The sequence below is a fragment of the Erpetoichthys calabaricus genome, chromosome 12 (genome assembly GCF_900747795.2).
Source record: "Erpetoichthys calabaricus chromosome 12, fErpCal1.3, whole genome shotgun sequence".
In the NCBI taxonomy this organism is placed as follows: domain Eukaryota; kingdom Metazoa; phylum Chordata; class Cladistia; order Polypteriformes; family Polypteridae; genus Erpetoichthys; species Erpetoichthys calabaricus.
The window spans coordinates 96,259,494-96,285,067 of NC_041405.2; the positions used below are offsets into that span (position 1 = coordinate 96,259,494).

Below are 25,574 nucleotides of genomic sequence, written 5' to 3' on the forward strand. Positions count from 1 at the left end.
ATACAGTGTTAAGTTTAATCTTCGAAATTTTGGAGGGTGTCATCCTCGTCTCCATATAAAGTTATAAGCTTTAATTAGCATGATAATTGTTTTTCTCTGTATAAAGTTTAATGTCTTTCCAGAATACCATCTTTCCTTTACAGAGTTAGGCATAATGTAAAAAACAGGAAAGCAGATAGCATTCAGTTTTCCCAAAATAGAGCCTAAAATAGGGATCTGGACTTTCACACTGGTTTGTAGTCCTCATCTGGATGGACACTGTGCCAGCACTGTGGGATGCACAGTAACCCAATAAAGAGCATTTTTTATAGAAAAGTACTGATTAGACAGGCTGTACAACCTGAATATGATATGTTTCTGTTTCGACCACAATTTTTTAGAAGACAAATCAGCAACCAAACAAAAGGGTACAACAATAAAAAAGTAAAAAAACACAGATAGGAAAACTAATTATAATTAATTAGTTATAAGGAGCAATTCTAAAACAATGACATGAATAAAATGCTCAATGGCCTAATATATAAAACAATGCAAGTATATTGCTAACTTAGTCCTTGCTGAAAATGGAGTCATGAGAAAAGGCCTCGAATCTGCTGACATAATTAAAAGGATAAACAAGGTGGGGTTTGAATTTGGAGGGACTGCAGACAGAGCTGTGGCCAAGCTTTAGACTAAGGACAACACTTGACACAGACTTTAAATCATTTTTAATGAAATCAAGGTAATATCCAGAATTTTAACCTTTGAAAAAGATCTTGTGAAAGTGCTTAATATTTTAAGGATCCATCTATGTATGAATTATCAGAATATCTAATAATCAGAATTAGTAGACCTTTTGTTTTCCAATGGACCTCTTTAAGTAAAAAAATCAGAATAACTCTGCACATTTATATAAGTCAAATCCTGTAGAGATGCATCGTAGTAGATGCTGATATTGATTTTTTTAGGTTTTATTCAAAAATGATGATGCTTTTCTTGGTTTTTTTTTTTGTCAATGCTAATTAAAATCATTTTTCAAGGTCCAATCTCTTCTTTTAAGATACTTAGAGGCAGCTTTGCTTTTATTTTTTTGTCTTTCTCCTGTACTAAGTGGTAGAGTTTTGTCATTGAACCGAGTCCTTGCATTAAAGAAGCATTGTACAATAGTATAATATTATCGCCAACACAGCAGCATTTACCATCTCCTTGGGGGAGCCTGCAATGAGAATGGTTACTTTGTTTCTATCTGCACCGTTATTTAGAAATAAAAGTTGGAAGTAAAAGATAGCTGTTAAATGGAGAGATACTGCAGGAGCACAGAGTGAAGTATTAAAAGGTTATCAATCACCATGTTTGCAACAGAGGAGACACACAGATATAATCCTTATTTTGTGTGGCCAAGGGACTTAATGCTTTTCTTATAAAGATGTGTAGGGACAGCATGTAAAGGCTGCTTTGGAATAACACAGAACTGGTTATCTGCATTTTATTATTGACTAAATATCACTTCTTAGTGATATCTTTCATCTGCAGCCTCACTCTTTTCCACATTAGGATTTAGACAGTTTAATGAATTATTGGTTAAGCAAAAAGCTCTTAAAGCTCAGGCTGAAACGAAGAATTATTAATAATATTTAGGTACGTCATCCTTTCAAATTAGAATATCTTTTGTTGAAAATACATTGTTTAGTATAAAAAAGTACCAAAATAGTGCATTGTTTTATACAATATGTAAAGTAGGATTTTATAAATTATTTTCAAATGTGTTCATTGACATTTCTGTCGGGACTCTGGGGAACACAAAGCAGAAGATATATATTTGCTTGTATTTTGCCAAGTACCGTTTAAATTGAAACATCTGACAAATTCTTTTCAAGTAAATTTACATGTTTTTAAATTATAAGAATAATCGCACATTGCTCTGAATTTTAAATGAGTGGACCTAGACAGAACAGTGGTGATAGACACACAGCAAGCTATAAATGACATTAAGGCAGATAGAAATTAAAGATAATGATGCCAGTTTTGAAATGTACTTCAGAAGTCTGGATATGAATTTTGAGCTGAAGTGACTTTAAAGAACAATATTGGGTTTCAGTTCCCAGAAGTAATCATTGCAGAGCTGAACAAATGTTTAAGAGGGATGTGCAAAAAGTGATTTAAAATGTGAGGTATTTAGCTCTTGCAGGGTAAACGAAACGAAAGCAGCAACTGTTTAAATAGTCTTAAAAGTAAATAGCAGAAACTTCAACATCTTGAGCTTGTGATATATGACAAATAATAAGAAATCAACATGCAGGAGTCTGGTAATGATCTTTAATAAGATCTTTGAAAAAGGAACTGCAGTACTCTTCCCGCTGAAGTAATTTAAAATGAGTTCACTTCAATTTATTCTTATCAGGTGCACTTCCACTTAACTGCCTAGCATCCTCTGTAGTATGTCTTCAGAAAAAGTAATGAAGAAAAGCAAACTCATGTAAAAGTATAGCTTATATGATTGCATACTTGTGTGTATATCTGTATACACACACATTATGTTTGCAGTTATTGTATAGTACATATTGTCATAACCCTTTGTATGAAGAAACACTTCCTTTAGAACATTTGGCCTCCACCTCATTTCTTGGAGAATATTCTCCTCATGGCTATCCTCTTTGTTTCTGTCTATATTCACCTACTCGCGATCTAATGTCCTAAGTTAGTATTAATGCCAATGGTTTGAGTGGAAATGTGTCAAAGACTTCTTCCAAGTTTTCAACTATGTTTTATGTATTTGCTTTTATCAACTGTATCAGCTGATTGTTATCTAAAGTCTGCTGCTTTTTCTTTGTAAAAATACAGGGAGGAAGCAGGACAAACTCATCAGTGATTGCAATTAAAGCAAACACTCACTTGCTCAAGCATTTCCACACTTTTCTTTTTTACAAATGAAGATAATCTGTGTGCACAGATTTCTCTTGGTACTGAATAGTGTTAAATAATAAATCTTTACATTTATATAGCACTTTTCTCACTACTTAAAGTTCTTCCACGCTGGGAGGATCTGGGACGTGAACCCATGATCTCCTTGTAAGACAGCAGCACTAACACTGCACCACCTAAACAGTCCAGAAAAGGGGATAAACCAAGCCATTTTTATTCCCTTTTTAACATTATATGAATTTAGAAGTGATACAATTCCCCAAATGATACAACAGTAAGCAAGGAATCATAAATCCTAATATTAACTAACTTTATATGCCTAAATGCCTTTGTTCAAGGCATACTTTTCCTGAGTATAATTATTGTCCATTTAATTAAAAAAATCTGTAATTTTTTTTAGATTATAGGTTTATGAAAATATTTGTATCCATTCATCCATTTTTAAACCCACCTAATCTAGTAGAGAATGACCTTTCTTAAAATATAGGCCAGCAGCATTGAGCACAAAGGCAGGAACCAAGTCTGGTCAGATTGCCAGAGAAATATTAAAACATAAATAAGTTATATTTGCATTTTGATTTAAAACGATCCTTCTGGTATAGCTGGCTAAATACAATGTCAGTTGATAGCGTTCAGTAGTATACAGATGAACAGTCGGAGTGAGGAATTTCTTGTACAAGACATTGTTTTACTTACAGAATGTGCAAAGACTTTACACTTATTATGCTTTCTTAAAAAGCACAATAGAATGTATAATTTGTGAGATGATGGAGGTAACAGAAGTAGTTTTAGAGTTTACCTGTCCATTTTAGTATATATTAAAGTTATATTCAACCGACTGCTTAGTACACGTAGACTTACTAAAGCTGCTAGTGAGTACCCCCAACAGCTCTCGATGCAAGGTGAGCGCTAACTCTGGATTTGTCTCCAGGCTATCACAGGGCACATTTACTTACACAACTAACTCATTTAAGGTCACCAGTTAACTCGGCCCACGCATCTCTGGGATGTGTAAGGATAAATTAGAGTGCTCAAGGAACACACACAGGTACTGCAGGCAGTCAACAAGTTGGGACTCAAACCCCAGATTCTGGACCTGTAAGTCAGCAAAGCTAATCGCTGTGAATATTATGTTAAGTTTCTTGAATATTGTCTGTAAGACAACGTTTTCTATATACTGTATTTGTTAATTGTATTTGAAAATTCTCTTTCAGGTAAAAATATGAATAATGACATGTAATTTCACATAGTGGAAAAACAATAATGAAAAGATTCCTTCCAAAGTCATATCCAGTCAAATTTATATTGTTAACTCCCAGAAATTGCAAAGCTGTTTGGCTAGCCTTGCTCTGATTCCCGCAGTGAGAAAGATAACATACCTCATTTGGAGGATTCTGGTTACAATAAATTCAGGCTAATCGAGGAACATGCCTGGTAATTGCACTGACTGCAGCTATTCTGAATTGAATTTCTCACAAGATGGCAAACCTAGTTATTAGTTATGGTACAGATATTCACTGGAGCACTGAATTGCCTTGATATTACAGTCTTCTGGGTTTGGAGCTTATTTTATAAATTATCAGCTTACAAATCTACTGATTCTATCCTCTGTTACCTACAAGACCAAAACAAAAGGTTAGTTTTCTTTGGAGGACAACTGCCATTTCTAAGGCACATCAGCCTGAGAGGTAATGAACAATAAATGACACAAACAGAATGTGGTGGGGCTTTTACTACTGCTTACTTTTTATTATTGTTACTTCTATTCTTTTCAGAATGACCTAATAAGGGGTTTATATTCTCATAGTAGGTGTTAATGATGTACATGAAAACATGTACAGTATGAGGAACTGGCTCAGCAGCTGTAACAGATACGAAAGCTGTGCTGTCTATCCCTTAACTTGCCCATTTTTTAAAATGTGACATGACTGCGTACAGCCACTTTCATTTTCTTATTAGTTTGGGCTTTCAATACTGTCACTATGTCGTGGTATAATTTTGACATTATTTATTTAATTATTTTGCCTCACTGTGCTCAGCTTTAATTAATCTGATTTTCCTAGTGATGATCCATTTTTTTATTCATTCACCTGACCAGATAGATAACTTGAAAGCTTCCTGTTTTATTACAAAGGCAGGCGTGTAGCAGATAAATCTCAATCTCCTTTTTAACCTTTGAAAGGAAAATAGGAGCAGAATGAAATATTGCAATCAACCCCCCCCTCACCCCCCCAATAAATTAAAACTGAAACAGGTCCTTTTTAACAAATGGCTGAATGAAATGATGACATCTCCACATTAGAGCTGATGATTTGGTATTTCGTTTTGCACATTCACGCTCATTTGATGAAGGCTCAGGCATTTTATGAGCAGTTACTTGAAGGAAAAAAAATGGGAGCCTGCTTAATGAAATCATTCTCCTTGTCTCCCTTCTAGCTGAAATAAATACTCCTCCTAACAGATTCACCAAACAGTTCTCTGAAAGACAGAGCTTTAAAGGAAGGCTGTTGTTTCCAGATGTAAGTGCCGTTACATCCTCAGGCATTTTACACAGTCAGCCAAATGTGTATGAACAAGGTTTGGAGCTGAAGGTAGAGGATGCTTATTTATTTGTTTCATTAAAAATATTGCTATGCTGAACATGTACAGCTATGAGAAGCCGGGATTGCTGGAGAAGAATTTCAAATGATGCTGTTAAAAGATGTTCATTTAGTAATGGCTAAACTTTAAAATCTAACATATCCTGAACAAATAGTATATTATATTTGGACCATTTATTGTTCCATCCTTCTAATATCCTTCAAATATTGAAATTCCTAATATTTAAAGATGATATCTGTGTTTATCCTATTTTCTTAGGTATTAAAAGATTTTGTAGTTTATTGCAAAAAAATTAACTTTATGCTGTAGAATTTGCCAGGAATCTCTCAGCTACTGCATATCAGACAGCTCCCGCCATAGGATTTGATAACCTACCTGTTTCTTACCATAGACCCAATGCACGCTGCCCCATACTCAGCCTCAACACAATTTGCCTTAATTTGCTTGGGTGGAGGACCAGAGGACTCTCCTCTCCCACCTTTGAGCCTGTAGTTGACATACAGTAAGTCCTGTTGCAAGCGATGTAACACTGCCTTATGCTGGCGGCATACTTCTCTGCTTGATATTATAGTCTTTCATTATGCATAATGCGTTTGCCTTCTTATTTATCACCAGTCACCATTAACATGATACAAAAGAAGCAACAATTGGAGTTGTATTTTAGTTGTTAATTATGTAAATGATGTTTACCTTTCCCCCTTAAGAATCCCAACATAGTATTTTTTTAAAAAGTGAATTCATTACAGTGTGAAATATCAGGAAGAAGCTTTTTCTTCATATCTCTGAATTTTTCAGTCTTATTGTAGAATTTTAAATACATCACTATGTTATTGAAAGCAATGGAGCAAACCTTAAGGTGACCGGTTTAGTTCCCATCTATAACTCGCTCGTAGAACACGTAACTTTACTTGCCTGTCCTCAAATTGTACTTCTACTGTACTGTACTGTACTTTGAGCCTGGGAGAAGTAAAATACTTTAATATTACTCTTACTATCCAGCCTTACCTCCCTTCATCCATTTTTGAACTTAGTTCATGGTTGTACACGCATGTACCCTCACTCTCATATGGGTCCAGTTTAGAGTTCCAACTTAAACTAACTTGCACATCTTTATAATCTTGGAGGAAAACTAAAATATCCAGCAGAAAAACATGCATACACGAGGAGAACATGTAAACTTCACACAGGCAGTAACCATATGGTAAGATTGCTGATAAGGATTATTTTTATAGGATCGTCATTTGTAGTAATTGTGGTAGTATCCAATGAGTAATCAATGTTCACTATATAAAACGGTGGCATACTAATTAATTTTAGTTTTAATTAATTATTTAGATTTACATAATTTTATATTAAAAAAAAATTTTAAAGGGAAGATGCCTGAATGCACCAAGTAACAGTACATTTAGGCATTCACTTTCTTCTCTTAATATTGCATAAATTAGTAATATTCTAGTATGGAATTCTAATAAACACTGTGAAGCAGTTCCACATTTTCAGGTTTAAGTGATTATAATGTGCTGATATCTTTCACAATACAAGAAAGCAAAGATGGTATAATAGGACACTACCAGATCAGATATCCCGTAGAACAAGAGATTATCGGATTAAATGTCAGGTAGATAAAGAAACCAAGAAAAAAAAGTTGAGGCCATTAAAAATTGTACAGTCCTAGAATGCTAGTTATCCTGTACACCTTTTTATTGTCTCTGCCCAGCTTGTGAAAGTCTTTGGGGACAAAGCCGAACATTCTTCATGTCTTTCTTCTGGATTTGAACTCCTATACACAATTACCGTATCAGAGCAGCCATGCATAAAATAAATGTGAACGGCATTCTAATACTCTGATAACTATCAGCTATTTAGAATGTCTGCACCCTTCAGTAACATAATTTGAAGCCTAGTGCTACTGAATACTGTCTTTAATTTCCCTCTTGTGTACCTTATGGTGTAATATATCACAAAACTGACTTCATTAAGGCCATTTTATGTGGTCAGGTAACCCTTTATCTGCACCACATACTGCTGTAAGCGATATGCCCTGGCAGCCCATAGCAATCAAAATATTCATCTCTTTTCAAATCTTCTCATTGTAGGAAACAGGATCCTATTCTGGCAGCATAAAGTGTCACTGACCCCATGCACCAAAAACAGCAAAGATAATGAAACACTCTCTTTAGTTAATTTAACATTGAATGTTTTTTTTGAGAAGCATAACTTTGGACTGTAGTATTCTGAAAACATTTAAGCAATCAAGGAGAAAACTACATGTACATCACATATTTTAATCAAATTAGAACAAAAGCATCAATTTTTTTTCTTGCCCACTTAACCTAATTTGCTGCATCACACAACTTCAGCATGTAGACTTGCGCTTGAAGAGTGTGATGTCACTTTAATATGACTAAGGTCATTGAGAATGACAGATTTGCTCTTTTTTCAAAGATCTCCATTGTTACAGCTTTTGGCTAATTGGTCATTTTATTATTTAATAATATTGATTTACTTTTGCAACAAATTTGTACTTTAATAGCCATGATAGGCATATCCTGTATTGATTAGTCGTTTTCAGCTTGATCTCTAATGAGTACTAGTAGTTGTATGAGAGTTTATTATGGTAATTAACTGAACATTTGTTTTCTGCCTTTTATAAGCTTTGGAAAGGGAAAGCAACTCCATATGTAAAATTTGGTCAAATCAGATTATGAGTTCTGCGATGGGATGGCCCCCTGCCCAGGGTTTGTTTTCTGCCTTGCACCCTGTGTTGGCTGGGATTGGCTCCAGCAGATCCCCGAGACCCTGTAGTTAGGATATAGCGGGTTGGGTAATGGATGGATGGACGGTTTATGAGTTTCTTTACATACTGGGGTCTGCTTCATTTGAACACAGTTTTTCAAATTATACAGCAATGTACTGCAGTTTAACTGAGGTGAGCTAGTGGCTTTCATTAATCAGTTGTTCTGCAGGAGTCATAACTTTTACAGTACAATGATTTTTCTTTATTTAGTGCTATGGTATGTAGTTTGACCTATTTCCATCATAATCACTTGTTAATTAATTTTAATTGTTAAAATAATGTTTGTGATGTTCTATATTGCCTCTCATAAATCTTGAATGTTTCCTGTTTAAGCTATGGCACTGATCCTTTCTATACAACTAAAAAACACAACAAAACGCATTTCCATAATGCTCCAGTAGAAATGATTGTACAGGTGCCTATCTTGATGTCCACATAGACACAATCTTCTTCTATTTTGAGTTATTTATGTTTGCATTAGCAGAACTGTAGGTACAAAGACTGAGAGAGGTTAATGATAGCATATATAATAGGAAGGTATACACTGCAAAACATGCAGAGATATAGATATGAATAAACATTTAAAAACTTTTTATCAAAATAATATTATTCTTCATTTTTTAATACATTCATCTTTGAACAGCCCTTGATTGAAACTATAACTTAAAAGACTTAACTTAAAAATTGTTAAATCGTTTAAATTTAAATTTAGACTCTTCCAGAAAGGGTTGCCCAGTTTGCAAGAGCTTGTCTGGGAGTATGTTGGCTACAGTATGGCAGAGGACCTAAGAGCTGAGGGACTTGGTAATGGGAATGCAAATCTACATGCCAGTGAAGATAGAAGAGCACCACCAAGATGAGATATGCCTTGTTGTAAATAATTTGCCTGCCGGCAGCAGAGAAAAATATGACTTTGGAAAGGCTTTGCATCAGGGTCTGCTGACCTTCCAGGTGATATTTGCCACTCCTACTGTACCAACCTCTTGCCAGTCTTTTGCATTCTAATATTTTCCAATAGTTCAAAAGTTCAGTTAACTAGTATTCTTATGAAGAAACATCTTTAATCAACATACTATTACTCAGTTTAATCTTTGTGAGGTTTTACATAACTGTTATATTAGTCATAAAGAGAGCATTTACTGAATTATCAAAACTTTACAAATGAGGAGATTGTTTAATCTTGCATATCACAAGGATCTATCACTGCATAAAATGAAATTACTGTCACTATTGAAGTGGTAAATAATATATTATTTAGCTTACATTTTATATTCATTCTTTTACTTGTTTTCAATTGACAATAAAACTTAAATTAGATAAGAAAAAAATATGAACACTCTGCTTTTCTAATATTTTTTCATATTTCTTTTATTCACTGTATGGTTTCCACTCAAATTTGATTTCAGATTCATTCGTCCATTTTTTAAAAAAAATTTAGTTCAACTCAAATCCATGGGAAGCAAGAGGCTATGCTGGATACAAAAAAAAAAAAAAAAACTCCAGATGGGGAGCCATTACATTGAAGAGCACCTTCATAGACACTGCAGCAGCTGCACATACAATCCTGCCTTATTTTTGTTATGTAACCTCTTAATTCCTAGTTCAGAATACCTGTATATGCATGCTATTTTAATGTTTTCTGTTAATTCCCTATGTACTATATTCCAACAACACATCCATAGCTCAATTTGGATCTCTAGAAATGAAATGCACAAGTATAGCATTGTTCTCCTGGGAAAAAAATAGTCACATTCTTAGTATTGTAACTCACCAAGGAAAGCTTACAGCTCACTCTCTATTGACTTTTTCTGCTGAGGATTATAGCAAAAGGTTCAAAACATATATCTTTAACATTTCGTCGCCAACTTCTGATTGTTTATTTTTAGATAATCATGACTTGTCATTAGGGAGCATATGTTCTATGCTTAACATATATGACTGTATTCTATATGTGTATGGATTACATTGGTTCTTTTGCAAATGGCTGGAAGTGTGTATTTTTTAAGCAAACATCATTACTATCTGGTGTGTAATTAATTGTCTGGCATTGTATATTGTGAAAATAATCTAACCAGTCAAATACCAATTCTTACCAACTACAGACACTTCTTGTCTTTGATGTTAGTCATGTTAATAATCTTCTCATCAGTTAAATAGCTGGCGTAGTTAAGTATTTGAATAAAACACTGCCTTTCAGCAAAAATAACTGGGAAATATTGTATGTATGATTCAGAATGGAGGTACAGTATACTTATTCTACACATGTAATGAAGAAATATTTGACAGATATGGCAAAGGAGTGTAGCTATATCCATAAAAAGAGAACTTGCTCAAAATGTTACCTTGCATTCAGACAGAAAGGGTTCTGTAGTTACATTTTCTCCCTTAAGATGAATGCAGAGACCTAGACAGAGTTTCACATATACCACCGTAACTAGAGTGAGCAGTCATGTAGTGGCTCTCCCAATCCAGAGTGATGTGTGTTGTAATTTCTCTACCTGCTCAGCAAATTCAAAAAATGTACAAGTCTCAAAGACAAAAGTCAAACCTGTACTCCCACACAGGGTTGAACAAAAGCTATAGGTCTCACCGCCCTAAATCAGCTTGACCCCAGACTCAAGATTCAGGATGTTGTGGACATATGGAAGTGCCTGAGAATAATTGAGAGAACAAGGAAACTGAGAGTTGAAGGCATATCTGTCTATTTTTGATTAAATAATGTATTACAAAGTCAGACTTTCTTTATTTTCATTTATATCACTTGTATCTAAAAATACCACTTACTGCAAATCTTGAAATGCCCATATACAGTACTGCTGCACCCCGCGGCTCCACCCACGTAGTAGTGAAACAGGACAAACTTTATTTTTTTGATATTTATGTTTTGAATGAGGAGGGCCCTGCTCGACTCCCCACTCCTGACTTCACGCTTCCCACCCCCCTTGGTCCTTAGCCTCTGTCTTGGATTACATTGCTCCTGCCAGCGAACTATGATACTTAGCATGATGAAAGAAGTCGCAAAATCAACTGGAATTTTCAAGCAAATAACAGAAAAAAACCCGATCTAAATCCGTTAAGTAGTTCTCTCGTGAAAAGCGGACAGACAGACAGACAGACCTTGGATTTTATATATATAGAGACATTAAAAAAAGAAAATACAGTCCTTAACCTGTAGCCACTTATGCACAAGCAGGACACCGCCATATTTCAAAGCTTTGTGTGTACCTTGCAATAAAGCCGTAAGTCAATCAAAAGCAATAATGGTATTTGTACATACTCAACTGTGTCTTCTTTCAAATAAATCATATGTTTCCATGATGTCTGCTCTCTTTCATTATTAAAATATGCAATTTATACACATAGTGCTCATTACCATTGGATAGCTGAGTTTCACACCTTTCAAATGATGTATAGTTGTCTATAATTGGTCATTTGAATAACATATCACAGCTGCACGTAAGAGGCAAGAAATAATTTGCTTATGTGACAGCTCATCTGTACACACCGTTACGCACAAAGCCTGAGTCAGATTCTGACAATGGTTTTGACCACTGAGAACAATGCATTTGCTGGAGGACTCAATGCTATGCTTGATTTGTAAGTACTGCTTAGTATGACTTTGAAGTGTGCAGTTTTACAGTTCAAGCATCATGGTTTCAATTACCATACCCGGACCTTGTCTGCTGCATGTTTCTCCCTATGTTAGTTTTCTGGTCAGTACTCTTTCAACTTCAACTTAGTGTATCTGCAATGTTTCTTAGCATACCAGTGAGTACTGCTATGTTATACCTGCAGGTCTCGGAAGTTTCAAATGAGCCACACCACCACTCTCGATCATGACTCACTGTATTACACCACTAAAGTGAACACATGAGAAAAGTAGTTTGTGACTTGTTCACGATATACTCACTACTCTTCATCCATTTGTATCTCCTTTATTACATAAATAAAAAAATAGATGTTTAATTTTGGGTATATAATTTAGGTACAATAATTCCAAAACAAAGCACATCACAATTCTCACCTTACAATGTGTGAAGAAATGTTACCTGAGAAAGCTACCATCCATTTAACCCTTTGACTTTTTAAATACAGACTTCTATCTTCTCTAATAGATTAACATCCTAAAGCTAAAAAGAATGATAACTAAAATACACTCCTGATGATGCTACTACAATAATGAATCATGTTACCCAACACCAAGAAACCAGAAACCAAAAAGGGCAAAATGAAAATAAATGTCAAATTCAGAAGAAGGTTGTATCCAGAACACCATTTGTATCACTAGGGCCTATTTAGAATAAATCTAACTACTGCTAAGAAGAACCAGAGTATTTATGTCTACCAGTGACATGACAATAATGGTCGCCCAGCCAACTTCAAAGATGTTTGCATAAACAAAGTAAAACAAAATGGTAACAAAAATTAATTTTTAAATTTCAAGACCAATCATGACTTAATCAAACTCCAGCAACATATTTCCCATGTGCCAAAGCCCAAAAACACACATGCATATCAGGCTAATACTACATAGGCTTAAGGCCTCCAAAAGCTTTTAAAGTCAGAATGCCCAGAAACAAAGACAAGAAAGCTGTAAAAGACCTCTAGCCCCCAAAAAACAAGAATAATAATCCTTTAAATAAGGAAAAATGTATTAACTAAAAGTGAGTAGCTTCAAAACCAGAACTAAAGTATTGCATGTCAAAGAAAAGTTTTGCTCATAAGAGGCAAACCAAAGGTGAATTAAACAAGTCCTGAATCCCCAAATCAGTACCATAATCAAAGCCAAAATATCAGTAAATCGAAGAATTTATCCAATTGCACATAAATCCAAAAAGCAAGCAGAATGAAAGAAATATTAACAATAACAATGTTGATACAGTCGCTGGCATCACTGGCTCTTAAATACGGTTGGTAACAATTCCACAGCTTCAGTATTAAGTGGCATTCCTCAGTATCTTCAAAATATTAAGGCATATAAGAAATGAGACAAACAACGTAAAGCATTTAAACAAAATATAACTTAGGAAAATACATGTACACATACAAACAGAATGTTGGAGCTTAGGTAGCAGGGAGCATCACCTAGGTGGGAGGTGGCACGACATTGCAGAATTACCTGATCTAACATCTGGGCGGGTATACTTCCAGCATGTCCAATACCTTGTCCAAGCCATTTATGACATCCTGTCAAGCCCAGAAAACATCACACCTGTGGAAAGAATGAGGCACTTTCATGACCTCAGTGCTATAGAAGAGGATTTCTGGAATACCTTCTTTGCATCTGCCCAGAAGCCCTTGGAGAAGGTTGATATTGCTGCTGCTTTTACCAGATGCAGCAGAATAGCACCAGAGAGGTGTGGAAGGGTCTGAGGACGATCACTGCTTTTAATTCCTGCTGCTAGGGGACTGAGAGTAACAGAGAAAAGGCCAATGAGTTTAACCAGTTTTTTAACAGGTTTGACAACATACCCCAGTCCAACCTACTCTGCAGCTCCACCTCTGTGGCTGACAGTGTACCCTTGGATACCACCATTAGTGCCTCATTTGCTCACTGTCTCCCCACCAACCCCTCATTACAGGGGAAGGGGTGTGTAGAATCACTGCCTCTTCCCCGCTTACTAGCTGAACCCCCCCCCACCCCCACTTCTGTCTATAACACAGATACAAACAGACCATCCACCACCTTTACTGGAGACCAAGCCATGAGGGAACTAAGCAGACTTCATTCTGCCACGGCAGCAGTCCTTGATGGCATCAGCCCAGGGGTGCTTAAAATCTGTGCTTCACAGCTATGTGTTGTGCTACTAAGGATTTTCAACATGAACCCGAGTATTCAAATGGTGCCAGTGCTGTGGAAAACATCTTATGTGGTTCCTGTTTCAAAGAAGGCACATCCTAGTGCTCCATCTGACTACACGTCTTTGACACTCACCACACATATAATGAAAGTTTTTGAGAGATTGGTCCTGGAAACACTTCGCCCCAGGTTAGGTCAGAATTGGAGCCCCTCCAATTTCCCTATTAGGTGAGGATTGGGGTTGAAGATGCCATCATCTACCTGCTATCTTCTTGCCCACAGTCACCTAGACAAGCCAGGCGGAGCTCTTAGAATTTGTTTTTTTTGATTCCTCATGTGCTTTTAACGCCATCCAGTCTGCCAGACTGGGGGGGTAAGCTGTCCCTTAGTTTCATGGGTCATGGACTCTCTGACTGAAAGGCCACAGTATGTGCGGCTACAGGGCTGTGTAGCTGTGTAGCACTGGTGCTCCACAAGGGACAGTTCTGTCACCATTCATTTTCACCTTGTACAACACAGATTTTAACCACAATACTGAGGGCTGCAATCTGCAGAAATTTCTGATGATTGTGCAATAGTGGGAAGTATCAGGCATGGTGACAAGATGGAGTATAGAAAGGTAGTAGACATTTTTGTTGACTGGTGTGAGCTTAATTCAGCTGCAAGTCAACACCAGTAAAGCTAAAGAACTGGTGGTGGATTTAAGAAGATCACAATCTCCAGTTACTCCCCTGTCTATTAGGGGTGTGGGTGTGGAGATCGTTCAGGAATACAAGTGTCTGGGGGTTTATATGCACAGTAAGCTAGACTGGTACAAAACTCACTGGCCATATATAAGAAGGGTTAAAGTAGGCTGTATTTCCTATGAAGGCTCAGATCTTTTAGGGTCTGCAACACTATGCTACAGATGTTTTATGAGTGTGTTGTTGCCAGTGCTACTTTCTTCGCTGTGGTGTGCTGGGTGAATAATATGAAAGAAGCAGATATTAAGAGGCTAAACAAACTAATTCAGAAGGCTGGCTCTGTGGTAGGAGAGAATCTGGACAGCTTGGAGACTGTGGCAGTCAGAGGATGTTGTCTATACTTCAGTCTATTACTGAAAATGCTAATCACCCACTTTATCGTGTTGTGGTTGGACAGAGTAGTGTTCCCAATAGTAAACTGACTAACATTAAGTACTCCACCGAACATCACAGGAAATCCTTCCTCCCCACAGCCATCAGACTCTATAACTCCAATCATCCACACTATAAGCTGTTTCCTTTTTCTCTAATAGATATCTAATTACATTTTCAGCTACTTAGATGTGCAATAACTTGTCTATTCTTCTCACATGAATAACATTTTGCTCTCAGAATGTGCAATATTTTCACTTAACATGCAACATTATTATGTGAAATACTTCAAGCTCAGTATGCTATTACTGTCTAGTATACTAGGGATTTTGTAAGATACTCACATGCATAGTTATTTATTGTATTTTATTACCATGTACCTGTAGAGATTTGGGAATAATGATTTATGGTACTTTATTTTGATATTTATATTTTATTTACATTTTTATTTTACATGCTTATTTTTTATACTTGCTCTTAGTGTTACTTGTGACTATGTGTACAGTTGTAACATAAATAATTTCCCTCGGGATTTATAAAGTTTTCTCTGTTTCATTAAACCAAATAGTGCATGATGAATCCACACAAGTGTAAATGGAAACAAGCTAGATGGAGAACTGCTGGCTCCTTTGTAATTGTTATTGCTAATATGGAGCCATTAAAAACAGTAAATGCAGCTATTTAAGACTGAAATAAGAAATTAAAGATGGGGAACCTTAACAAGCAAGACCACTAAAATGAAGCACCTGATCAATAATTGTTTCAATAACAATAATAGACTTCTCATTAAGAAACTGGAATAGAACAAAAACCTGCAGCCACTGTGGCTTTTCAAGACCGACGCTGCCTACCTCTGTTCTAGACCAAGCACAGAAAAAGCTTTCCTAAGGATGAGTTGTTAGCAAAAGCAATGACTGCCGTGATTGACACTTTAATCAGAGGCTTATAAAAAAAAATCCAAGAATTACTTTTGATCTTTGTAGAAATAAGCAATAAAAACTCATTATGTTGGTTATTATGGTTAAGAATGATCTGTACCCTTTTAAAAACATACAGTATGTACAGTAACTTACAATAACCAGCACTGAACAGCTTGAACTCAGTTGTACCCTTTTTTGGAATGATCCTGGCGTTCCCTTTGTTTTAAACTAACTTTAATGTATTCATAACTTTAATGTATTCATCAAGACTTGCTAAACAGCAATGTATTTTTTAATGATGACTGTTGCTGTCAAAATATTTATTCTCAGAAGAGCTTCTGTCTACGACTTATTTGAACGAACTTTTTGTGAGCTGACTCCACCTGTTAATGCATGATGATTAAATTGTTGAAAAGTACTCCAGCGATTCACAGGTATACTGCCAGTGACTGCATCCTTTTTGAAGTCCATGAGTAGAGGGAGCTGTCAGAAGACACATGGCTGCTTGAGTTGTGATTTCTAAAGGACTTGACTTTAAAGCGAAATGAGCTCAACTGTGAAGTGCAGGGAAAGGGCAGAGACTTGTCACACATGATCAGTCCAGTGAATGCATTCAAAAAAGCAGCATACTCTAAAGACATCCCAGTTAAAGAGCACGGTGTTTCTGTCAGGAATACATTATTGAGTAATTTTTCAGTTTTGGTTTTGTTTCTATGGTTTATAAATTTTTTTTCTTATTGTGTTTCATTGTTATTATTGTGACGTCCTTGTGTAAAAAGCATACATTTTTGACTTTTGATACTCCCATTTCTTTCAATGGGTGTCACCATTTGGGGCTGTGGTGTGCGTTGGTGCTTATTTGGTGCACACAGTGTGACACATGACGTCAGCATGATTGCACTATAAAAGAAAGTGACACACAGATTTCAAAGCATCCGCACTGTGGTTCAAGTAATCAAAGGAAAATCTTAATGAAGGACTAAGATTGGGAAGCCAAGTAAAAAAAGAATTTTTAGAATATTTTTAGTACTTGGAGAAAATTTTTCAAAACAATTTGTTTCATTCCACTTAAAAAATTATTTCAGCATAAGGTTTTGTTCACTCTTTTGTAAATAAATGATTTATAAATGATTACATTAATAATAGACTTCAATCCATACACTGGTTCAGGATGTGTTTTGTCTCAGATGTGTATGGGTATCTCATGAATTATTTTGTTCTCTTTATTATTGTGTTTTTGTTGAGAATTTTATTTGTCTTAATGTTTAACACAATATTTGGTGGTGTAATTGGGTTGCCCTTTTATAGTAAGTTTTTCTGTTATTTCCATGGAAGGCTGCTCTATTGTTGATAGCAACAATATCTGTTGTTGATAACATGAACACAACTTGTGGTATCACATGTGTGTGACATACGATGTCATTACACAATTACCTGATTATGCATTAATCAGAGTCCAGGTTTTGGGTCTAAGGCAAACAGTACAGCAGTTAGGGAAAGGAATTTTTGTTTAGTGCACGGTACTTTGTTGTGTTATTTACTTAACTTACACTTTTAACTATTGTTTTTGAACTTTTAGAATCAAATTATTTGTGTTTATTTTGTATTTTGAGCTGTGCCTGAATAACAATCATAATTTTGGTTTTCCCAAAAAGATGGACCATCATTTCTCAGAGACGTCTAGCCACATGTTGCACTGTAGGCATAACCATTTATTGCTGCCAGGCTAGTATATTAATATAATATTCGATTCAATGTACACGTTGTATTTGTACTATGGTATTCAGAGTCTAGCCGTGAGACAGAAGGAGTACAGTAAGTGAAGCCTATAATTGTCTACCACTCTGTTACCTCAGATTCTTCCTCCTGTAGTTATTGACAGATCACTAGAATACACCATGCACAGAGTATTTACTGGCTTTCAGCAAAGCACAGAATACACTATTTGGTGTTGATATGAAGCAACATATGCTAGATGTCCACTAGATGTAACAGAGTAGAAAACAGACCAGGGGATGAAAAGTCTAACAAAAAGTACTGAGCAAAGAAATGAGCAAAATGTAAAGTGAAAAGATAAGGCAGAGAGTTCAATTCCGGAAGTAAAAAATTCAAACATCAAAAGTTAAACGGAACTTTCAAGTTCTGAAGTCAAACGTTTAAAGCAAAAGGTCAAAAAGTCAAGCTAAAAACAATCAGCATGTCCCTAACCAAAATATCAACAAAGCAAATGTGAGTGAACAATTCAAATTATCCCAAAGCTGGAAAGACAGCTTCCACATGCCGCCATCTTAAATAGGCAGAGCATCATCGTCATAACCATAAAAATCATTAGATGCAATGAAGGCTGAACAAACTGAATAAAAATGAACAACACTGATTACTGAGAGCTAAAACACAGAAATAATTTGAGTAAATTCTTAAAGATGTGGCACAGAGATTAATCTATAAATGTTTGTGAATTATAAATTAACATCTAGCTCCGCAATCTAAAATTAGAAGTACCAGATCTTGATAGAGACCTAATTAGAAACCTATTATAAGATGTCTCCTAGGTTTACCTTCCAGTGAAATGATCAGCCGGCAATGCCCCATCATTTCTTTAAAAGAATTGTTTTTGTGGAACTTTTAATTGGCAGTTATATTTAACAAAATGATGTAAAGAAGTGACTGTTTAGTTAAACTTAAGATCTCCTGTCTTCCACTAGCCCACCCCAGCATAAAGCTCACTATAAACAACCTCCAGTACCAGTGTATGTGCCATCGATAATTTAGTGGGGTTTTTTTGGCTCAAAGTGTTACCTAGATTGGCCGTCTGCTAGCTCTGCAGCTTAGTGCAGGCAACATTTTCTGTCATTTTTTGTTTTATTCTGAGATTGTTTTGACATTGCCAAACACACTTTCATTAATAAGCAGCTCTGTATCTCAAGCTGGATTTTTTTCTTGTCTCTTCAGTAATGCCCACTGGCATTATTTTTTTTCCTCCTTAATCATTAACACCTTGCAATACGGAGGTGTTTTTGTTTTCTATTAGTCCATGTTTTGGATACAGCCAAAAAATAACACAACCACATTAATAAGAAAAGATTTGTGAATTTCTCTCAGGGATTAGAAATGTGCTCTTCATGATCAGCAGCTTTGTCTCTGTGAGTCATATATGAAGAAAAATGTTTTCTTGTTAGCTTGTCCAGTTAAACTAACATGTTATGGTTTTGTGTTACATTATCATTGATCCTTGCAGACGCTAACAACATTATGTGAATACTCAAGGAGTCATTCTCTGAAGTTAATAAGCAAAACCCATAAGTGCAATTGCCCCATCCTTCATTGTGTACAACATTAGGCTTAGCATCATTACATTTTTATTGTTAAACCTGATTTGGGAAGTAGACAGCCTTGGTCAAATCAAGACTGATGTGTTTTATCCATGGTAATGTTTGGTAAGCTGTAGCTAAAGCTAACCATGAAGAAAATATGACAGTACCACCCATGATGCAATTATATGACAGCATGAAGCATAATAGTGGATGTCTTATGGATAGTAGTTTTTCTTTCTTATGAGCATTTCTGAACATTTGAGTACAATTGTAGACAATTGTGAATTCATTTTAGTCTACTGGGTAATTAGAGGGCTCTGCACAGAGTGCATGACCTTTATTGCTTTTAGAATGTTTTACTTTTCTCTTCTTGTCTGTTTGCTGCATTTAAATAATGACATTGTTAAAACAGTTGGAGCTATCATCTTCAAACTCTCTTCAAACACTTAAGACTGTGTTAAGATAGTAACATGTTTTTTGTGTTATGATATGTTTTGATTAGTATACAGCTTGGGGATTTCCTTGTTTAGTGTATGGTACACCCGAAAGCAGGGTGACCCTCTGTGTAAATAACAGATTGAATTTGAAAGCAGATACACAAATAATGAATAGGCAGAATGAAAGGGAAAGGCAAGAGAAGATTTTTAACTCAGGTGGTTACTTCATGTGGGCACATCAGCAGCCATCACAGTGGCTTTTTTATCCATCTTGCCTTTCAGTTGTGAAAGATGCTTGAAATGATTTAAAATTTGCAAATATTACTGACTTTTTAGAAAACAAAACAACTGAATGGATTTAAATAAAGTTCACAAGAGTGGCTAAATTTCTGAAAATATAAGAAGGAGAAAAATATAAGCAAATGAACAATTTTTCAGAGATTAATCTATTGCTTAACATTTTCAGTTGGATGAAAAGAAGTCTTAGGGAACAACTGTCTTAATCAGCATCAGAGATTTCTATTGTCTTGCTTTAAGGACTACACAGGGAAATTATTGGGGATTATCCTGCAGACCGAAATCATTGTTAATCTTCCAACACATTACTGGAATGTTACCAAAATCAAAAACTCAAACCAAAGCAAGATTTCAGATTTGTAGTTCTTTCACTAATTCATTATTATTTTCTTTTTTGTTTGCTGTTGAAGTGCTGAGTCTCCCATTAAGGTCTTTGATCGAGCAAACATATTTTTGTGCAGATGTGATGACATCATGAGTCGCACTTACATGTGTCAATGAACGAGCAATTAAGATTAAAAAAATTTGAAACAATAACATATCAAAGCAAAACAAAAATAATAAATCTAACAATGGTGAATTGTTCTTATGCAGTACAGTTAAAATTAGATTTCAAAACTGACAGTATTTACTGAATTCTTTCTAAATTATATTACTGTACATTATAACAGGTTACTGACTAAATGTAAATCCATCCTTTCATCCCTTCATCTTCAGACACAGGCTAATGTCTAAATTTCAAACAAGCTATACATAACCCAAGACTCTGGAGCTGTGAGGCAGCATGGTGTTATCTATCTATCTATCTATCTATCTATCTATCTATCTATCTATCTATCTATCTATCTATCTATCTATCTATCTATCTATCTTTATATCTATCTATCTATCTATCTATCTATCTATCTTTTATAGTGTCTTACATATCTGCCTGTCTGTCTGTCATATAATGTGTGTGACCCTGGAAAGGTTGAGCGTGAATGCTACTTGCTTGCATTATTTTCACTTGGTTTATGACTCAGCTTGAATCAGAATAAATGAAGACTCCTCATTATATAATACAAGCTGCATTGCTAGGAATAAAGTTTCCATTGCTTTATGGAAATATGATAATACTTTTCTCCTTTATATTCTTATTTACTTGTTATTCCTGAAATAGCCTGCTCTTTTTTAGTATCAGTTCATTGATAGGTGCAATACAGTTATGAACAGTGTAATATACATTTAATATATCTAAGATTAATTGATTGCTTTATTACGGTGATACATTAGGTGCTCCAAAATAGTCTGTTGGTATGAAATTTCCTCTCAGAATAGCCTGAACGTTTCAGGGTATTGAATTATCATTGTGCCACTATGTACTGTATGCTGGCCCAATCCCAATGTGTCTCACATTTTTTACACTCCTTGTCTCCTATTAATCTGGTGGAGAATCTTTATTCCAAACAGCTTTTTCTATCTCTTTCCAGAGATGCTTCTACTGAGAAATGAAACGAGATGTAGTGACTGAGAAACCATTTTATTAAGATGATTTTGTTGCCATCTTCTTAGAATGATTCCAGAACATTCCTAGGGCTATGGCATGTAGCATTATTTTGGTGAAAAATCCAATTTCTTTGTGTTATTCTTTAGATTGAATTATGGGGATAGAAATGTTGAAGCTAAAGTGGTGCACTAATTATTAGATAGATAGATAGATAGATAGATAGATAGATAGATAGATAGATAGATAGATAGATAGATAGATAGATAGATAGATAGATAGATAGATAGATAGATAGATAGATAGATAGATAGATAGATAGATAGATAGATAGATAGATAGATAGATAGATAGATAGATAGATAGATAGATAGATAGATAGATAGATAGCTTTATTAATCCCAAGGGGAAATTCACATACTCCAGCAGCAGCATACTGATACAAAAAAACAATACTAAATTAAAGAGTAATAAGAATGCAGATAAAAACAGACAATAACTTTGAATAATGTTAACGTTTATCATCCCCCAAAACCCACCGCCACAATTACCCCCCCTCTCCCCCCCCCCTCATCCCAACGTCTCTCCACCACAGATGTCAAACTGTCCAGCTTCATACCTACAATAGAGCCTCCCCAGCACACCACCGCGTAGAAGAGGGCGCTTGCCACAACCGTCTGATAGAACATCTGCAGCATCTTATTGCAGAAATTGAAGTACGCCAGTTTTCTAAGGAAGTATAGCCGGCTCTGTCCTCTCTTGTACAGAGCATCAGTATTGGTAGTCCAGTCCAATTTATCATCCAGCTGCATTCCCAGGTATTTATAGGTCTGTACACTCTGCACACAGTCACCTCTGACGATCATGGGGTCCATGAGGGGCCTGGGCCACCTAAAATCCACCACCAGCTCCTTGGTTTTGCTGGTGTTCAGGTGTAGGTGGCTTGAGTCGCACCATTTAACAAAGTCCTTGATGAGGTTCCTATACTCCTCCTCCTGCCCACTCCTGATGCAGCCCACGATAGCAGTGTCGTCAGTGAACTTTTGCATGTGGCAGGACTCCGAGTTGTATTGGAAGTCCGATGTATATAGGCTGAACAGGACCGGAGAAAGCACAGTCCCCTGCGGTGCTCCTGTGTTGCTGATCACAATGTCAGACCTGCAGTTCCTGAGACGCACATACTGAGGTCTGTTTGTAAGATAGTCCACGATCCATGATACTAGGTATGAATATACTTCCATCTCTGTCAGCTTGTCCCTAAGGAGCAGAGGTTGGATGGTGTTGAAGGCGTTAGAGAAGTCTAGAAACATAATTCTTACAGCACCACTGCCTCTGTCCAAGTGGGAGAGTGATCAGTGTAGCATATAGATGATGGCATCCTCCGCTCCCACCTTCTCCTGGTATGCGAACTGCAGATGGTCAAGGGCATGTTGGACCTGTGGCCTCAGGTGGTGAAGCAGCAGCCTCTCCATGGTCTTCATCACATGTGACGTCAGAGCGACAGGCCGGATGTTGTTCAGCTCACTAGGACGTTATACCTTTGGGACTGGGGTGATGCAAGATGTTTTCCAAAGCCTCGGGACTCTCCCCTGTTCCAGGCTCAGGTTGAAGATGCGCTGTAGAGGACTCCCCAACTCCAACGCACAGACCATTAGTAGTTGTGGCGATACTCCATCTAGACCTGCTGCTTTGCTGGCACGAAGTCTCCTAAGCTCTCTGCTCACCTGCACTGCTGTAATTGTGATTGGGGATGTCTCTCCTATGCTGGTATCAGCAGAAGGATGGGTGGAAGGGTGCAGTACTCCGAGGTGAGAGTGGGTTAGGGTGGTCAAACCTGTTAAAGAAGTTGTTCATTTGGTTTGCTCTCTTCACGTCTCTCTCGATGGTGGCACCCCGCTTCGAGCTGCAGCCAGTGATGATCTTCATCCCATGCCACAATTCCTTTATGCTGTTATTCTGCAACTTCTGCTCCAGCTTTCTCCTGTACTGCTCATTCACCACCCTGAGCTGGACTCTGAGTTCCTTCGGCACGCGCTTGAGCTCATGCTGATCACCGCCTTTAAACGTCCTTTTCTTCTGGTTCAAAAGGCCCTTGATGTCACTTGTAATCCATGGCTTGTTGTTAGCATAGCAGCGTACTGGTCTTACTGGAACTACAATGTCCATACAGAAGTTGATGTAGTCAGTAGTGCAGTCAACAACCTCCTCAATGTTCTCACTATGTGATCACTGCAGGATATCCCAGTCCGTAGTTCCAAACCAGTCTCTCAGAGCCTGCTCTGCCTCAGGGGACCACTTCCTGAATGAGCGTGTGGTTGTAGGTAGCTCCCTCACTCTTGGTTTGTAGTGAGACTGAAGCAGAACCAGGTTATGATCTGCTTTCCCAAGCGCAGACAGCAGGGTGGCGCTGTATGCGTTTTTAACGTTTGCATACACTAAGTCAATAGTCCTATTTCCCCGGGTGTTACAGTCCACATACTGGGAGAGGGCAGGTAATGTTTTGTCCAGCGTCACATGGTTAAAATCTCCAGCGATTAGCACAAGCTCCTCAGGGTGCTGCGTTTGTAACTTAGCAACAGCAGAATGGATGATGTCACTCGCTATCTCCACGTCTGCCCGAGGAGGGATGTAAACAATAACAACAATGACGTGTCCAAACTCTCTGGGCAAGTAATAGGGATGCAAACTTACGGCCAACAGTTCGATGTCCCTGCAGCAAGTGGAGATTTTGACATTTACATGTTAACATATTACATATGTTTACATATTACTGCTTCCTCATAAATCTAGTGCCTTAGGCTCCCACTCTGAGCCGTTTGCTGTTGGTGCATAGTTGATATGTTTTCCATGCACTATGTGGATTTTTATAGGTATTCCTTTTCATGTGAAGAGTGACTCTAAATCAGTATGTTCTGAGTGGTTATGGTTGTACAGTATATGTAACCTGGCATCTTTGTGTTGCCAAGCAAAGAGTAAAATACAACAACTCAGAAATAAAGTTTGATCTTGTTAGTGATGAGCCATTCCAGCACTGCTGTTTTAGATTAGCCAGCGGAGTGACAACTGGTTATTGATTTCCCATTGTTGGGTTAAGTTTAGAAAAATTAAACATCTAAGGTCATTCTAATTACCTTTTCCTTATGTCTTGGTATCTTGCCAATAAATAAAATGCTGAAACATTGATGCATACATTATGATAAAACTTTGAGGTAATAGTAAAGGTAAAATATCTAAATCCTGACAGCGTAGTTAAAAAAGAAAATCTGTCAAGTCTACCACTCGTTTGTACCAGATGGAAATAAAAGGAAAACTGGAAAAACCCAACAACACCAGCGTCAAAAGGTTTAAAGGTAAAATATAATTAATCATGTTTTAAAACGTGCCTTTTACTTCTATTACTGTAATTTCTCTTCCAAACATGCATGCTTGTCAGTTCTTACTGTAGCGTATTTCAAGGCATTTTTGTTTAAGTTTGATATTTCTAACTTTGTTTTTTACTCTTTTCCAGTTTCTGCCCAGATAATGAAGGCAAGTCTGGACTCAATGGAACGGCAGATCCAGCGCCTAGAGAATGACATCAAGAACTTTCCCAAAGTGACCGATGAAAATGATAAGTTTGTTGAGAAGATGTCTATATCCTTTTTAATATTTCAGTTTTATGATTAAGGTAACAATATTGTTTATTATTATTTATTTCCAGTCAATTCCTTAATAATAATTTCTGTTTTGCACTTCACATAAAGTCATTGGCAACAAAGACTTTAGTTGGATATTTTGATAAATTGAACTTGCTTTATAAGCAAAGAGTTAGATTATACTGAAATTTAGGAAATGTAGGGTATGTCTTTGTATATGTCTTTATGTATATCTTCTAAAAATGATGGAGACTTTATATTTCTATGTTTACAT

The 25,574-nt window shown here is 36.5% G+C and overlaps 1 protein-coding gene across 6 annotated transcripts in view; it reads left to right on the forward strand.

Annotated features, from left to right (window-relative positions):
- Positions 1 to 25,574, forward strand: part of diaph2 (diaphanous-related formin 2) — a 1,308,662-nt gene that overhangs the window by 944,660 nt on the left and 338,428 nt on the right. For all 6 annotated transcript variants that reach the window (XM_028815924.2, XM_051935345.1, XM_051935346.1 and 3 more), the window contains one exon: positions 25,174 to 25,298. In XM_028815924.2, the coding sequence (XP_028671757.2) occupies positions 25,174 to 25,298 (125 nt within the window). The remainder of the gene's footprint in view (positions 1 to 25,173; positions 25,299 to 25,574) is intronic.